Source organism: Squalius cephalus (genome assembly GCF_949319135.1).
Source record: "Squalius cephalus genome assembly, chromosome: 10".
In the NCBI taxonomy this organism is placed as follows: domain Eukaryota; kingdom Metazoa; phylum Chordata; class Actinopteri; order Cypriniformes; family Leuciscidae; genus Squalius; species Squalius cephalus.
The window spans coordinates 43,207,905-43,226,874 of NC_137131.1; the positions used below are offsets into that span (position 1 = coordinate 43,207,905).

General features: G+C 37.3%; 1 protein-coding gene across 1 annotated transcript; it reads left to right on the forward strand.

Moving 5' to 3' along the window:
* The first annotated feature begins 729 nt into the window (after positions 1-729).
* Positions 730-17,475, forward strand: txnrd3 (thioredoxin reductase 3). Its single transcript, XM_079884307.1, has 16 exons — positions 730-1,035; positions 2,308-2,368; positions 4,886-4,995; positions 6,981-7,088; positions 7,718-7,790; positions 7,899-8,018; positions 8,551-8,693; positions 9,042-9,157; positions 11,110-11,335; positions 11,483-11,575; positions 13,193-13,269; positions 14,281-14,437; positions 14,935-15,042; positions 15,493-15,588; positions 16,473-16,607; positions 17,173-17,475. Exons 1-16 carry the CDS (start codon positions 919-921, stop codon positions 17,233-17,235), a joined length of 1,803 nt encoding a protein of 600 aa, XP_079740433.1. The 5' UTR covers positions 730-918; the 3' UTR covers positions 17,236-17,475.
* The last annotated feature ends 1,495 nt before the right edge of the window (positions 17,476-18,970 follow it).

Sequence of the window (18,970 nt, forward strand, 5' to 3'; positions counted from 1 at the left end):
CACTTTTATTGTTTTATTTTACTTTTGTGACATCAGTTTTTTTTTATGTATTTAAGTTTTTTTTACTTTAATAACTAAGCATGAATAGGTGTATCCTGACTTTTGACTGTATATACAAAAATATTTATATTTTAAAAACAAATTTTCAAGGACAATTTGCTATGGAATAAATATGTAGTGTACTTGTGCCATCTAGCGGTTATTTGCCATAATACACTAGAAATACAACATAAACTACTACAAAGTCAAAGAAAGCAACAACAACAACTAAAAAAGTCAAACAAAGCGTCTAGTGAAGTCAAATTTGTTTAGTTTTAACTAGTGAATTTTATGCAAATAAATTGTAAATTAGTTGCACATCTCTGGTCGGTTTCAGTCACCAGATGGCGCACGTGTCTTTCTCAAACACTGTGAGGCGTCTACAAATACTGCCTGGTTGTTATAACACGCTTGTTTTACATTATTACATAATAGTAATAATAGTAATTCATAGCATATTATGTTTCCATAAATTATCGATGTAGTTATTTAGAGTTAGAGGTCTATAGAAATTTACGTTCCCTTGAAATAATTTTTTTCTAACTGTTTCCGCGTTTATTTTACTTTATAAATTATAACAGCCAGACAACAAGTAGATCATAGCAAGTGAAAATGTGGGTTGATTTTCACTCAGGCGCGTGCAGGTCAGACTCGCGGGGTCTTATGTAAGAGGCGCGCGCGCGGTGGAGCGTCATTCGGCGGCGGCGAGAGATGAAGTTGTAATGATCACTACTGACGAGTGATTTTAATGTTATTTATCATGTTAGTTAATGTCACATCATGAGTTTATTTTGAGATTAAGTTTCACTTTAATCATAATCATCGACTCAGGAAGCAGAAGAGCGCGGAATATCGATCCGTGACCGGTTATTGATCACCATGCCGCCCATCGAGAATGACGGGGGTCGCGAGCAGATCCGACTGAAAATCAAAGAATTGATCGATTCCCATCAAGTGCTGGTGTTCAGTAAGAGCTACTGTCCTTTCTGCGTCAAGGTGAGTGAAGATCCGTCATAAACATGACTAATATCTCCTCGAAACTGTCATGTCATGTAAGAAGGTTTGTAAAAGAAGCTAATAGTTTTGAAGCTTATTTCTTAAAGGGACAGTTCACCCAAAAATACAATTGTCATCATTTACTCGCCCTCGAGTTATTCCAAACCTGTATGAACACAAAAGAAGATACTTTGAAGAATCGTTGTAACCGAACAGTTGATAGACCCCATTTTCTTTCAAGAAATAATAATTCATACAAGTTTGGAACAACTTGAGGGTGAGTAACGTTAACGTTTTATGCTGACAGAATTATCATTTTTGGGTGAACTGTCTCTTTAACTTTGTTGTATGTGTTCAGTTTTGTTTTAACTTTGAGAAGGCAACTTTAATAAAGTTGTTAAATTATTATTTTCACATGTTTTAATCTAGTTAAAGTTTATGGAGATATTTGCTTGAAAATATCGCGCAAATTTATGTAGTAAAATTAAATGGCTTAATGTTCTGGCTGAAAAAAAAAAAAAAACAATACTATGGTTTTTTTTTTATGTACTAAAAACTAAAATCAATAGTTTGTCAATGTCAAGTTGATGTTTTTAGGAATCACAATTTATAGATAACTTTGTTTTATGATCTATAGACTTTAAAAACGCATCTAAAGGTCTGAGCTGTAATAAAACATTCTTCAAGAAACCAAGCTCTTAAAGTGTTAAATCTCTGCTATAATCCATCAATATCGCTTTAAGGTAACTTTAAACGGTGGCAAATTAAACATTATTAATGTTTTAAACACAAAAATTAATGACTGATGATGAAAAAAACACTTCACTAATGTAAACGATATGATCCTGTGATGTTCATGAAGAGACTAATTAGTGTTTTAAATTGCTGGGATTCTGGAGTAATTATTTTAAGAGTCATAGAGACAGCTCAGTAGATCATGTCTGATGATTTGATCTGACACTGAGTTCAGAGAAAACTACTTCTGGAACCAGAATTAAAACAGCAGGTTGGGAATGATTAGGGTATGAAGTAGTTATAGATAACTCCGCTTTTACCACGACTTAAATTATTTTACTCCTTTGTATTTCTGTACATTACATAAGTACTTCACGGCTGACCTGAGATTTCATGTGTTTTATGTAATGCTGTTACACTGTACTGTAATTGATTTAATCACATGTATTTGAATGGATGTGTTTCTGCTGTTAAATGTTGTCATGTTTGAAACGCGAGTCTTGAGTAACTAACATGTTGGGCTTTCTGTGATTTCAGGTGAAGGATCTCTTCAAAGAGCTGAATGTCAAGTGTAATACCATAGAGCTGGACCTGATGGGTAAGAGAACCATCACTGCGGATCATTCTCCATATCAGTAATCATCAGATTACTTTCATAATATTTCCTTCCTGGACTGAAATTAAAATGCATGGAGGAAGTGCCAGGCCTTTTCTTCTCTTCCTCAGTCTATGAACTAATCGTTCTGATCATTTTCATAAGTATATATGTATTTCTACCCATATGTACATCATGTCAGATCTCATTGTCTGTCAAACATCTTTTATTTAATTTAAGAAACGTGTCTTGAATATCTTTATTTTCTATTCTAAATGGTAATAACTCAAATATGGTTTTCGGCATCAAAATAATCAAATACTCTGGCATGGCATTTAAAAAACAAACAAAACATGTTTTTTTTTTAAACATGAAACTAAAGTATTAGAATTAAAGAACAAAAAATACTATAAAAAGAACTGTTTATTTCACACTGTGAAATGAGCATTGTTGCGCCATACTCTGTATTTATTTATTTGTGTATCAGCACTATTCAATTTCAACAACACTCGGGCCAAATTATAAAGAAGGTTATGAGTCTGAATAATTTAATGAGATAGATGCCAGATCTGAGATTACATTATATTTGTTCACTACATATTTAAAACAATGTTTACTTAATTAGTGGTCGACCGATATGGGATTTTTAATGGCCGATGCCGATATTGAGAAAGCAATCTGGCCGATTGGCCGATATGAGGCCGATACAATACATGTGAATACAGTAAATGAGAGACATAAAGAATATTGGTGAAACTAAATGAACATTTATTGTACATACTATTTATGCAAAATTATTTTTGCAATAAAAAATATTTACTAAGAAATTAAAATGTAAACAAAAAGTTAAGATAACACTTCAATAAATAAAGTTTTAGTGCGACTTCTTGTCTGCTTTAATATTTACAGTCATTTTTTCAGTCACATAAATAATTACTGCTGCTTACTGCAGGTTACAAATAACATTTATCATTAATGAACCAATCGAAACAATATTCATAAATTAATGACAAAATAGTATGTGAAATTAAATTACATTTTATGTACAATACAAAATATAAATCTCACATAGTTTATTTACACTATTTACTTTAAAATAGTTTAAATAGTTCAACCTTTTTTTAAGGTTGTTTTACTTCAAGTATATTTAAATAATAATGATTTATGTGTTTAGTTTTGCTTGTTTGTTTCTTTAAAACGTTGCAAGCCATCACATGTATTTGCATGACATACATGAACAAATGAAAATGTATACTACACACGATATTACGCCAATCATGGATAAATAAATACAGTAGATAGTGAATAACATTTTCAAGGATTTATTTCCAAACGTAATATTATTACATAGTGTTCTCCTCTCATCCACCTCACGCGACCAACTGATCTGTAATGAACGCGACCCAGCTTTTCCGTGCACGCGAGTCCGTTGGAAAACAGCGTCTAGTTTAAATGTAACCCGAGAACAACGCGCGTATCTGAGGAACAGCCAGTCACAGGATTTTTGACTGTTTGTGAGGTAAAATGTTTTCAGTTTTGTTTGAATTCGTTTATATCACATCTGTGACCCCCACTGGAGCTACCGCTGGGCTGCGGATCTGACATATCACGGTACTGTTTGAATAGACTCTGCTGCACGCCGGAGTGTTTTTGTGTGTAACACAATGTAGCGTCAGGTTAGAAAGCGAATGCGAATGGTCATTTACTGTGTCTGTCAGATGTCTGCTTCACTTCTGAGTGGCTTGTTTTACGTTGCTGGGCGGAGCAGAGCGAGTATATTCAGTTCATTCACGTTCGCTCTGTTCGCGTCAGTGGAAAAAAGCGCTAATGCACAGTCACAAACTGTTTTGAAATATATCGGCCAAACGGAAAGATTTATCGGCCGATGCCGATATCTAAAAAATTCCAAATATCGGCCGATATATCGGCCTCGGCGATATATCGGTCGACCACTATACTTAATTTTGCTGAACATTCAGTTGCATGACATTTTCACCTGAAGTTCTTTCTGATGCGCAAGATTACTGAATATGCATGTCTTCTGCATGCTCGATTATGTAATGTCCACGTTTAAGGTCACAGCAGTTTTACTACCTCATTGCCAGAAGTGCTGAGATACTCATGCATGTGTTCTCTGAACCTCTGAAGTTAATGTTTAAGTGTTCAGAGCCGTTTTTGCCATGACCTGCTGAGTCACGCCAACCGCAGCGTTACGAACTCATCTTCTCTTGTTTTCATTCACTCATTTGCACCCCAACATGTCTCATTCATGTCTCACGCTTGCCTTTATCTCGCTGTACATGCACAGCCGCTCTCCTCATGTTCGTAGCGTCACACTGATAATGATCCTCTGCTGAAAGGCTCTAAACCTGATTAGCTGCTTTGGAGCCAAACATTAGTTTCAGAAGCAGTGCCAGATCCGAACCCGATTCGATTAGCCGTCTTGGAGGGCCGCCCATGTGGTGTAGATGTGAAACACGAGCGCTGAGATCCTGACTGATCCTGTCTGATGTGTTTCAGAGGACGGGACCAACTACCAGGACTTGCTGCATGAGATGACCGGGCAGAAAACCGTCCCCAACGTCTTCATCAACAAGAAACACATCGGAGGCTGCGACAACACCATGAAGGTACCGATTCCTCTGTCCGATCTCTGCCTGTGTTCGACATATTACAGTGCAATATTTAGTTTTTCTGCGATTTGCATTGTGATTATAAAAACAATTTCACCAGATGATTTGAATAGCTCTAGAAAATCTTGTGTAATATGACTTGCTGTTTTTGTTTGGTTGGTTTTTATTGTATTTACATGATATTTGTATTTTTGTCATTTAATTTTTGTCATGAGAACAGCTTTGAATGCTGACATGGCACTAAGTAAAATAATCTGAATAGCTCTAGATGAAAAGAATTACTGCATAGAAAATAATAAACAATTTACAAGCATAGATAAATACAATAGAAGAAAAATACAATTGAAATGAAATCTAACAGCGCGATATCGATGCTAAAACAATATATATCGTGCAGCTCTAGTTCGACATGATTGTTACTCGGTCTCGCTGGCCAGACTTTGTCTCTCTTCATAGTGTCTGCTCGTTATGCTGTTGATGCAGTCAAGGAACATCTGATTGACATGCGAAGCGACCAACCATAGTTTGATTAGCTTGCTCTGAAACACTGCACAGGTGCACAAGTGTTCATGAATGTCTGTGCACACCAAAGACCACCAGAGAAATGACTTTTGTTAATTTACAGACATAAAAATGACATTTCCTCAAGCAAACTATTGTCTTGTTACAGATTTGATGGCATGAAACCTCACTAACTTTATAGACTGATTAATTCCTCATTCTCACCGGTGCTCATGCAGAAATCGTTGCATTCTGGTCCAACACAGAGTTCTGGAAGGAAACATGCCGTCTGTGTTTAGTGTGCAGTGCACTGGGTTTCACTCGCTTGACTTCACTGTCATGGACACTCAAGTTAGAGAACGTTCTGCTGCGGAATCACCACACACACACACACACCCTTTAATTTTAGCTGTGGTAGAAGATTAAGTGAATAAGTATAAGTAATTAAAATATTTCTGTCCGTCCCACATGTCTGCTAGAAGTTATTTTTCCCCATTTAATTGACAAAATTGCAGTCATCATTGATTCAGGGCAGGACTTTCAGTTTCATTGTAAAATGTGTTGGTTTCACTCTGAAACTTCTGGAATTATGCATCCATTGTTATTATTAGGGCTGGGGATTTTTCTATAGACCTCCCGATATTATTTATCAATATTACAACAAAATCTAGCTTGCCTTTTTTTTTTTTTTTTTTTTTTAGCATTTTATATTTATTATTTAATTTATTATTTAATTTCTGTTTTACGACCTTACACATAATTTTTATTTAAAAAAAGTGTAATATAAAAAGTACTGTTTAAAATATTTAGAATAATAATAAATTTAAATGTCATTTAAGTAAAAAAATATATACAAATAGTGAAATAACAAAAACACTACAAGCATTAAAACGAAGTGCTTTCAGTGTATAACTGCAGGGCTTACGCTGTTATGAATTGTTTGATATTTCAGCCTTAGAAATCACAACTGAGAAAGTAACTTGATTTTTCAATCGGCCATTTGCTGCTTGCATAACGTCATCTTGGTGGCCGTTAAATTAATTGTTAGTTAGTAGCATCCATAAGTCCACATGCACTATTTATTTGCATTGAAGCTTGTCATTTTTGAGTCTTGTTTATGAGGACTTGGAGGGTTTTTTTTTTTTTTCGCAGTTTTGTACTACTACGGTCCAGTTGACTGGCACAGCCCTAGTTTTGTACTATCAACTGTTATCTCATCTATTTATGTATTGAATATGTTGGTTACCCCATCGGAGGACTGCTCGTGTGATCTACATATGAAATGTCTGATCATCAGTGCCTGTCTCTATCACTAATGCATCTGTCAGCTGTCTATAAAGCCCTTTCTCCGTTGAGTGTAAAGCAGCTCTGTGGGAAAGACCTTTGGTGATAGAGCTGAATAAAGCACAAGTGCCTCTTCACAAAGGCTCTTATCAGCATGTTTTTATGCTGTAATAAGTGTCTGGTTGTTGTGGGAACAGGCACACAGCGATGGCGTCCTGCAGAAGCTGCTGGGTGAAGGGAGCGAGGCGTACGACTATGATCTCATCGTCATCGGCGGGGGTTCTGGCGGTCTGGCGTGTTCAAAGGTGAGTTAAATTACACTGAGACTAGAAGATCCTTCATCTGTAATGCTGTTTAAATACTGAATGTGTGTGTCCAGTTAAGTCGGGACAATCGGGACACTTGTCATTTCAAACTGAGGCTCAAGTTACATGGATTCCCCCTGTATTAGATCTATATATGTGTGTATGTATGTGTATATATATGTATACATGTATGTGAATGTGAACACAAGGAGAAAATGTTTTTTTATGCAATACCTAGTAATAAACAGCATTGTTTAGATTCAAGTAATTTAAATAGATTTATATGCTTTTTTTATACATTACCTATTTTTATGTACATATTTTATACATTTACCAAAATTATTTTTTCTAGGGTTTTCAGTTTCGAATTTGAGTTTAAAATGATTCACAGAATTTGAACAAAACTATCTAATTACAAAAATTTTAGGTTGCTTAATTTTATGCTGCCAGTAATATGGCATACTCGATATATCACAGCCTTGCACTGTAAATATATTGAACGTGCATGTAAATGATACAGAATTTAACCTGGAAATTTTCCTTTAGCCAAACTCTGTAGGAGCTCTGAGCAACTCTGTGGGTTTTGCAGATGATTTTGATTTTAACACGTCTCCTTCCTGTCCAAACAGGAAGCAGCTGCCTTGGGCAAGAAGGTCATGGTTCTGGATTATGTTGTTCCCACACCAAAGGGCACAACCTGGGGTAAGAATACCAGAATCAAACATGGAAGTTTATAATCAAAAATGACAACTTATGGTATGATAGAGGTATATGATATGATGAAGATGATAATGCGAGGTCTGTCTCCAGGTCTGGGCGGCACGTGTGTGAATGTGGGCTGTATTCCTAAGAAGCTGATGCATCAGACGGCATTGCTTGGCACAGCTATAGGAGACGCCCGCAAGTTCGGCTGGGAGTTCGGTGATGAAGGTCAGTCGTAACATTAACACGGCTGGGAACGTGATTCACTGGCTCTGTGATCTGGATTACAGACAGCAATTACACCACATGATGTAATGCATTGCACATAGAAATGCTTTTAAAAAGTGCCTCTTTGATAATGTGCAATGCATTAGTTTTCCCTGAGTGGTTAAAGTTGTGATGCAATTTTGTATTTTCTACTGTGAAGACATTTCAGTTGCAAATTTATTTCCTCTTTCTCTGAAAGTAGATTATTCATTTTATGACTCGATTTAAGTGACAGCAACCTTGTGAATATATCTCGAAATGGTTTGAAAGGCTATAATGAGGCTACTCTGTTATATCTTTAATTATAAGGATTATTAATGGGTGATTTAACACATGAAAACTTCCTAAAAGATACAACAACTGATAATTACAACATGCAATGTGTCGTAAAGCTTTTGCTTTCAAGCATGTCCACTTTTTCTCTTAATGTAGTTTTGTGTGTGTGTGTGTCTTCTGTTTTACTTTCTCATCAAATATTGTCTTTTTATTAAAGTGACTCACAACTGGGAGACGATGAGGACTGCGGTGAATAACTACATCGGCTCGTTGAACTGGGGCTACAGAGTTTCCCTACGAGACAAAAACGTCAATTACGTCAACGCCTACGCTGAGTTTGTGGAGCCGCACAAGATCAAGGTGAGTGTGTTCTGATCCAGCGAGCCGCTTCTACTGAAGCTTCACCGTAATCACTACAAAATGCATTGTGAATGCAAAGCCGTTTTCCTGGGCTGAGCTAACGGTCACAGCTAACATGAGCCAAAAGGAGTGTAATTCATTCCTACTTTTGGCAGCAGAACATGGAGAAAATATGCCTTTATGACATTGGAGCGCTAATGTTTCTCTGTGTTTAAGGCTTTTCTTTTAGTTTTATTCAAATGCCAGTACTATGAGAGATGCTAAACATTGCGTATTACAGTTCAAATCACACTCTCCGTATGCCTAAAGCTGCCCTCATCTTAGTTTTGTGTTGACTCTTCCCAACAGGCCACAAACAAGCGTGGTAAAGAGACGTTCTACACCGCGGCTAGGTTTGCGCTGGCGACAGGAGAGCGGCCTCGTTACCTGGGCGTCCCGGGAGATAAAGAGTATTGCATCACCAGGTGAGTTTAGACTCTGAGTTCACAGTGGTAAACCTCCTCTGGAGAGCTGGGTAAACGCAGCTGGACCTCAGGGGGTCGTTACTGGAGCCCTGATGACTTATTTACAGCATTTATTGATCTAAAGCTGGTTCATTCTCAGTCACTAAGGGAACAAAAGCTTCCACTGATGACGTGTCAAATAGGAGGAGGATTTCCTTCTGTAGCTGTGATATGAGTGGCATAAACATGGAAAACAATCAAGTTGGTTCATGTTGCTTATTTAAAAATGGCATGACGTACATGAAGGGCTCTGATTTCTGCGATACGGAAAACACTGATGAAATCGCGGAATAGTCATAAAAATGGAATTGTGTAATGCAGAATGTCATAGAAGTTGCCAAGTTTTGGATGAATAAATCAAAACTATGACTGTGCACTTAATCAAATCACAATATGGAAAGTGTCTGTAAATATTAAACTGTAAAAAAGACTTTAAATATGAAATCTGTGTGAATGAATGGCATGGTATCATCTACACGTACTCAGGCATGCATGATGCTCGTGGTGTTTTCAGTTTTGTTTGCCATAAAATAAAAGGAATTGTTTAATTTTCAATTTAAAAGATTAAAAAATGTTTAATGTTTTATGCCTTCATTTGATTACCAGAGTTTCTGATGATGATTTTTTTTTTTTATTAAATCATAAATCCGGAAAAATCAAGACAATACAGGGAAAAAATAATACATTTCCATAATGCCCTGTTATTTAATGACATGTAGTGTGAAATTCTATGATTTCTGTGACGCAAATAAAATCGCGGAATAGTCATAGAAAATGGAATCGTGTAACTTGGAATGTCACAGAATTTGGCAAGTTTTGGATGAATAAATCAACTAGGACTGTGCATTTAATCACATCGTGATATGGAAAGTGTATAAATATTGAATTACATTTTAAAAGATTAGATAAATTGTTAATAGGGCTACACGATATTGAAGAAAAATGTGATGACTCATTAAATAATGCAATATTCAATATGCGATATGATAATGCTTGTGTGTAAAATAAACTTAAATATATTTAAAATTATATATCCAACATATGTGTTTCACATTCTTTTTGTGACTAGAAAACATTCTGACAGTGAACATCAGTGTTTAACTGTAGCATAAGAAGTATTTTAACATCAGTGTAAACCACAGGGTTCAGGTTATCCTACATTAGGGTTATTTAACAACAGAAACTGAATAATCAAATGTAAAAATAAAACACTGCTTAACTTTCACTGTATGAATTAAATATCCTGATTCTTATTAAAGCTACAAAAGTTATTCAGCCGAGAGAGTGAGTGATTTTCTCTTCGTCTTTTGATCATGACCCCAGTTAGTGCAAGCTGTTGCGATATGCATATCACGATATATACATTTGTGATCATTTCAATGTATTGTGCAGCCCTAATTGTTAATGTTTTATAAAATTATAAATTCAGAAAAATTAAAACCATAAAGAATTTTATTTTATAGGGACCTATTTTATTTGTAATAAATTGCTGTTAAATTCTAAGTTTCATGATTTCAGTTAAGACATGCTTTTTGATTGCTAACATTTTAATGTAACCTTTAAACAGTCCAGTGTAATGTAAATGGGGAAAAAATGTATCCGGAAATATTAAAACAGAAAAAATGGAATTGAGTCCGAACATCATAGTGATGTTCACTTTCGAAACGCCAAGCCTTTAACCTGAATGCATGTGCGCTCTTTTATGACTCCGCTGAGATTTGCTGATGGTTCATTCATCGTTTATCTGATGAGGAAGTGCAGGTGTTTGGCAGGACTCGAGCCTCTGTGGTTTAGAGCATATTGACTTTTCTCTTTGCCAGCGTTTATGATGTTTAACTGAACTTTTGTCTGCTTTGGAGGAAAACATGATCCATCTATCATGTGCCGTCATCAGTGTTGTTTGTTCTTCACAGTGATGACCTGTTTTCGTTGCCCTACTGTCCCGGGAAGACTCTTGTCGTCGGGGCGTCGTATGTGGCTCTGGAGTGTGGGGGTTTTCTGGCCGGTTTGGGACTGGACGTGACCGTCATGGTTCGCTCCATTCTGCTTCGAGGATTCGACCAGGACATGGCCAACCGTGCGGGAGATTACATGGAGACGCACGGGGTCAAATTCCTCAGGAAGTTTGTTCCGACCAAGGTTGGTGCATGTGTGCGGTTAAACATTACTGAAATCTGAAACGATGCATTATCTATCGTAACCGTGATTATGTAATACTCATAATCGTGGCCTCTTTACACACATTATCGAGGTGATAAAACATCACGGTGAATCTTTTATCTACAGATCGAGGAGCTGGAAGCCGGAACTCCGGGCCGACTTAAAGTGACGGCCAAATCAACCGAGAGTAACGAGATCTATGAAGGGGAATACAACACCGTGAGTGTCCTGCCTTTCTATTGGCCAAAAACTGGAATTTCCTTCAGATATCATTACAGCGCTTCTGGTTTTTATCTTGTCTGCTATCTTTGGCTGGTTTCGAATCCTAGTGTGTGCCCTTTATTATTCAAATATTTTACATTCTCTTCACTGAAATGAACCCAATGACTTTGTGAAATGTTAGTAGATAATTTCCATATAAATGTGGTGAACTGCACCTGTGACACCAGTCATTGGGAAATATGAAAGGCTGGAAAAAGATTGTAGTTTCAGAGGGTTTAAAAGCAAGTATTTTTGTTTAACAGGGTTTGTACGAGGTGCTTAAAATGCTTGAAGTACTTCAATTTGACTTTTTAAAATGTAAGTCCTGGAAAACCCTTTAAATCAGCCATATTTATGAAACGGTACTTTAAAAGTGCTTGAATTATTGAAAGACAATATATTTGCAATTAGTGTTTAATTTTATCGATAAAACAATCTTTCCACACATAATGAAGCTGCAGCCCGTCTGATATAGAGGCATTTCGCATGGCTATGAGTGTGATATTGCTCATAAATATCAGAGTATATGATACAGCTTTTATTCTTCAGATCAATCATATATTCATGGGAATAAATCAGTTTGAATAAGGAAAGCGATATCTTTGTCATAGTCTCCTTTCAATGGTTAAAGTTTCCACAGTCACTGCATCCACTGCACTTTATCTGTATTGTTTTGTTTTATTAGTTTATTTTTATCTATTTTCCTTTTTTAGAATTTGAAAGATAATAAAGATATTGTTTAAAATATATGATCTCAAAAAATGAGTCCTTAAAGTCCTGGAATTTCATTTCACAGTATCTGTACGAACCCTGAAGCGCTTGCATCAATAATTCAGCATTACCCTACATGAGCTGTATAGTTGACTAAGAGTGAGAGGTCTGACTACAGTTCACGGTAAATGTAATTCCTGTGAGTGGAGTTTGCTCCGTGTAAACAATGCTTTGCCTTAATATTATTTAGTTGTTCATTAAAACGTATCAAGCCAAGGCACTCGAGAGTTAAAGTAAATGTATATATAAAAAGCCTTTATTTCATCATGGCTTAGGCAATTAAAAACCATTTTCAAATAACCGCACACCTTTAAGGTCCTTCAAAAGTCATGTGACAATCACCTGAGAATCACAATAGAGAAGACATTGTTAGATGTATAGCGGACATCTCACCAAAACATAATTAAACCCAACATCTGTTCCAAAAATAAGATAACAATGCAGTAAGTGTAAGAAAACAGAATCAAAAATTTATTCCAATAACTCTGGAACTTTATTCACTTCTAACAATGAAATATACAAATCAGAAAAATCTATATATTCTCAGTTCCAAAACTTGAATCCAAAAAATAAATAAATATAAATACAAGTACAACATCACATAAGATATCAATGAAATTATTTTGTTGTTGTTTTGTAACCGAGGGCAGATTCATTTGTCAGCATTGTCACATTCCTTTCGTGTGTGTGTGTGTGGTTGTGGTTGTTGTGTAACCGAGGCAGAATCATTTGTCAGCATTGTCACATTCCTTTCATGTTTCTAATGTTGGTGTGTGTGTGTGTGTGTGTGTGTGTGTGTGTCAGGTATTGATCGCAGTGGGTCGTGACGCCTGTACAGGAAAGATCGGTCTGGACAAAGCTGGAGTTAAAGTCAATGCCAAGTATGTCTCTTTCTTTTGAATGGTTTATTTTGGTCATCTGTCCTCATAGCCCCTCCCCCAACCCATTACAAAGTCCTTGTTGTCACGGTAGCATTTAAAGGGGCGGGGCCAGAGTGAGTAGGAGGCGGGGTCTGAAGTGTCATGGTGAATCAGCAGTATTTCCTCTGGGAACCTGGGAGTGTGTCCAGCGTCTGACCTCAGTGACACGGAGTGTGTTTACAGAACACACAACACACTGTGGGATGTAGACGGGCGCCGGGCGGGATGCGTTGAGCAAAGTGTTTCTGTTGAAAAGCATGGGAAATGCATATTAATTCACACACAGACTGAAGTGTGTGTATGCGTGGTTTGAGGGATTAGTGCAGCACAGAGGTTTTAGATCTGTTCTCAAGCACAGTCATGTGATTCCATATGACCCACACACACATGACTCCTCTGTGCGAGCCACTCGCTGAGCATTTACAGATTTACAACTCAGAGTTTTTCAGTTTCGTAATGTGCATTGTGTGTTACATAAACTGTATGGGATTTTAAAAGTCATTTGCGCATTTGTTACAGTAACTCTCAGTTCTGACTTTTCCTAAATTGCAGAAGGGAACTGATGATGATGTAATGTGGCTGATATATTATTACAAAGCATTTTTCATTTAATTTCTATCCGGAGAGCAAATATCTCAAGATGATTTATTTATCCTTTAAACAAACAGATTTTTTAGTTATTGATTTTTAGGACATTTAATAAAAATATCGATACAAGGATCTAAAGTTTTGATACAGTTTGTGGATAAATAATTGAAAAATATGCAGTCTCACTGCAGTCCTGCTCCTCATGATGACGTCAAACATTTCCACAAAGGAGAAAGTAAACGCATTCAGATCAAACATCAGAACCGAGTGTGAAATGGACTTTTATTGTGACTCCTTCATATGCCGTTCATGCACACACAGTCCATTACAGTGGCTTTTAGTCCTCAAGACTGCATCAATATGATTTTCTGTTCTTCCATCCAGGAACGGGAAGATTCCCGTGAACGATGAGGAGCAGACTAATATTCCTCACATCTATGCGATTGGAGATATTCTGGAGGGAAAGTGGGAGCTCACGCCTGTGGCCATTCAGGCCGGGAAACTTCTGGCTCGACGACTGTACGCCGGATCATCTTTAAAGGTCTGGCTCATAAACGCTGCCGTCTCCTGGAGGTTTTCCAGGAGGATTAAAGTCTCATATAGAGTAGTGCTGGGCGGAATGACCAAAAATCCAGATCACGGTATTTTTCTAAATTATACCGGTTTCAATGCACATTTTCAAGCAAGACTGGGTGTTAACCACATTTCCTGCAGTATACTGACTCAGAATGCCCTATTTTACTGTCATGAGTGAATATTGTAGAAAAAAATCCACACTTAGTAACACACACACATACACACACACACACACACTCAGCTGTGCATCACCAGAGCAACAGTGAACATTGACCCTCTCAAACAGAGTCGCAACACGTTCCCAACGTTGTTAAGCAACATACACTGGTATTGCGGTATATTAAAAATTAATTTCATAACAAAAATAAACACACGGTATGAACTGGTATATCGCCCAGCACTAATAAAGAGTGATTATCTGTGATTATAACCCTTTCTTCTGTGTGTGTGTGTGTGTAACAGTGCGATTATGTGAACGTTCCCACCACTGTCTTCACTCCTATGGAATACGGCAGCTGTGGTCACGCGGAGGAGAAGGCCGTGGAGATCTACGGGCAGGAGAACCTCGAGGTGTGTTGTGTGTTGTGTGTTGTGTGTTGTGTGTTGTGTGTGTGTGTGTGGACGGACATGTTTTTCTACACCGGTGGGGACTTAAACCTGAATGCACACAGACTTATGGGGACTCGTGTCACCGTGGGGACCTAAATCGAGGTCCCCATGGGTACAAAAGCTTATAAATCATACAGAATTAGTTTTTTTGAAAATGTAAAAATGCAGAATGTCTCCTGTGATGGGTAGGTTTAGGGATAGGGGCAGTGTAAGGGGATAGAATATACAGTTTGTACAGTATAAAAACCATTACGTCTATGGAGAGTCCTCACAAAGATAGTGCACCAGACGTGTGTGTGTGTGTGTGTGTGTGTGTGTGTGTGTGTGTGTGTGTGTGTGTGTGTGTTCGCTCAGATGGGGAACATGAAGAGTGTTGGTAATTGTTGTAATGATGCATGCGTGTCTGTGCAGGTTTATCACAGTCTGTTTTGGCCTCTGGAGTTCACCGTTCCCAGCCGAGACAACAACCGGTGCTACGCCAAGATCATCTGCAATAAACTCGACAACGTAAGACACATCCTCTGGGAATGTGGACTTTTTATTTTATTTATCAAACTATGATTTCAAGTCAAGAGCAGACACTAGATTATACAATTCTACACTTTACAATAAGGTTTAATTTACCTTTAACAAAGAACACTGGTGGAGGCACTTCACTGTTAGGAAATAGAAATAAAGCTGAAATAAGATACAAAGATTAGATCAAAAACTTGAACAAAATATACAAATGTTGCCTTGGAAACTAATTGAAATAAGGTCATGTTGAAGTGCTTAAATTACTAAAACTAAACTTAAAATGACAACTCAAAATAAAAAAATAAAAGCTAATTGAAAATATTAATGCTGTAATTATTAAGAAATTATACTAAAATGACACTAAGCTTGTTTCTACCAAAAAAAAAAAAGGTTGTGACTTATCTCTTATTGAGACTTTTTATTTTTAATTCAGATTTTTATTTTTATTTTCTCAATTCTGGGTTTATATCTCGCAATTTTGAGTTGTAAAGTACAAATTGTGAGAAACTCACAACAGCAAGGAAAAAAGGCTGAGTTGGTAAATGAAAGTTGAAATTATTATTTTTTTATTTTTTTGGAAGCAACAAGCTTCCATAAATAACTGGCTTCCACAGAATTTCTAATATTTCAATATTTTACCAATACATTTTAAAATCAAAAGTTGCACAATGTGAACAGACAATGAACCATAGCATTACAACAGCAGATTTGTGCGTTAGATTCGAGCGTATTAAAAGTGCTGCTCAGTTTTGAAACGAGCAGTGACAGATTTCTATTAAGAGATGTTTTTTGAATGGAAAAGCATTTGATTGCATTCTATCAGGGCTTGCAGGATCACGTCTCTAACAACACTGTGTGTGTGTGTGTGTGCGCAGGACCGTGTGATTGGCTTTCATTATCTGGGTCCTAATGCTGGAGAGGTCACACAGGGCTTCGGAGCTGCTATGAAGTGTGGGATTACCAAAGATCAGCTGGACCACACCATCGGGATTCACCCCACCTGTGCCGAGGTGTGTTTCCTTTGACTCTACTACTTAAAGAGAACTAATTTTGCCCTTCTACAGTTTGTGTTCAGGCTCTACTAGAACAGGTTTTCCTGCTTGAATGTTGATTATTCTCCTCATATTCTCCATTGTTGCGGCTCCTCTCTTCCCAGTCTGTCAGTAACGCTCTGTTTACTTCCTGTCTCTATGAAGCCCCTCCTTCTGAAAAGCACACTGTGCTCTGATTGGTCAGCAGTGTGTTGTGATTGGTCGAGCGCTTCGACTGTGTTTGGGAAATGTCCCGCTCTTACCATAACCGCCAGTTTAACACACTCCTAACTAACTCAACCAGGCCCCGCCCCTTTATTCTGCGTATTAACTATTATAATGAGGAATATTGTGTCATGTTCGTTCCCGGCAGAAACTCCTGTTCTGTTCTAGGAAGTTCTGGGAGTTCAGAAACACTGACACTGATATAGAGGAGAACTCAGTAACACACTAAAGAAAGATGCACAATAGGCTTATTACTCATTTGATGTTCTTATTTTCTAAGCACACGATCATAACTTGTCCTTCCCTTCATGTGTTTCAGATCTTCACCACGATGGAGGTCACCAAAAGCTCCGGCGGTGACATCACTCAGTCGGGCTGCTGAGGTTAAACCCTGCTGGTTTAACAGGCTGTCAGTACCAGTGTAAACTGGTGATTTACCCCTCTCCTCTCGGCTCAAACACACTCGAGTCTCTCTCTGGGAATCTAGAGGACCAACATCATGATGATTCACTGCTTACAGAAGGCTTTTGTGTCTGTCGTTCCCTTTCACCCTTTGCAAACCATGTGATCGTTCCCACATGTGTTGGAAGGGGCGGAGCCTTAAGACACGACAGCCTTCAGAGGCGGGGCTTCACTTGCTGAAGAGACCCATGATTGGAAGAGGAATAATGATTGACAGCCTGTTAGACAGCGGGGTTACTCTGCTCAAAATCACCGTCCAAGTCAGAAATGCACCAAATGCGTCTGTGATTTCTTTTCTTTCACACACACGCATACGCACGTGGTGCTCTGTGATGTCTTGACCCCTAACCCACGTTCAGTGGCGGGTTCTGACTGATGTTTTCTGCACTTGGACTTTACATCCATGCTAACATGCGCTCTCTGGACTGAGCCGAGGGCTGCGCACTTTCCTTTCGTTTGGTTGTAGGAGACTATTTTTCTATATTTAATAGTGGGTTTGTCACCAGTTGCTCGTCAGGATTCTAGTAAGCGGGATCTCACTTCCTGCTCTCATTATTATTATTATTATTATTATTATTATTATTATTCTCTGATTTGGTGGTCGAGTAACTGAGAGACGTGATCGAAGCGCAAACCAAATGCAGCATGTAGATGCTTCCTCGTCAAAGTATTTAAACTAACGGGCGGCACCAAACTCATTTATAGTTTGTGATGCCTGTTAAAGCACTTAGAAATATCAATAAAATGTGTATGTTCATATTTTTATAAATATATATCTTTACATAACTGAATTCCATGTGTCTGCCTGGAGGATTCATTCACAAATAAATGCATGTCTGACGTTTGCTGTTTATTTGCTCTTTAAGGGTTAAAGTTCATCTGTCAAATGTACAATATTTCCAGTGTATCTCTGTTTAATTCTGTTCATGGACTTTAATAAAACTGCACAATCTAAATTTTTATTTTTATGAGTTTATTTTAATTTATCTAACACATGCATTGATCTGAGATGCCATAACAAATATTCAAAAAGCTGTGCAATTTTTCAGTGTGGTTATGAATAAAGTTTAGTCACTATAATTATACATTTATAACTACTACCTTAATGTGTTCTGCTTGAAAGGGAGAGCAATTAAATACATAATTTATATTATTTTATAATGTACGTGCCCTTTGAATATATAGACGTTTTGTGTATTTCATGTAAGTTATTGCATTAGCTCTTGCTTCTACAATGGTTTGTTTGCAGGGATTTCATTAATGAATAATATCTAAAAGCAGCTTTGAGAGGATTTACTAAAATTAAAAGCTTGTTTTGTCTTATAACATTTAATGTACGTCATCAAAAGGAGGAATTGTTTTTCATTTAAGAAAACAACAGCCATTGTCTTGATTTAATGCGTTTCTTCTTGTTCACGTGTCTTTAGAGTCCAAGAACATTTATTTGTCTCGGACTGAAATTTCTTTCTCTGTAAATTAAACTACAGCATTTATGATGTGTTTTTTAGATGATTGGGTTGCAGAAACATGCATCTGGATTGAGTGAAAGCCGCTGATTGGCTGGAAACTCTTTATAAACAGGAAATGGCTAAAGCTCCACTTCCTTCAACAGGAATCAGCCGTTAAACACAGAATCTGTTCAGGCCACTTCCTAG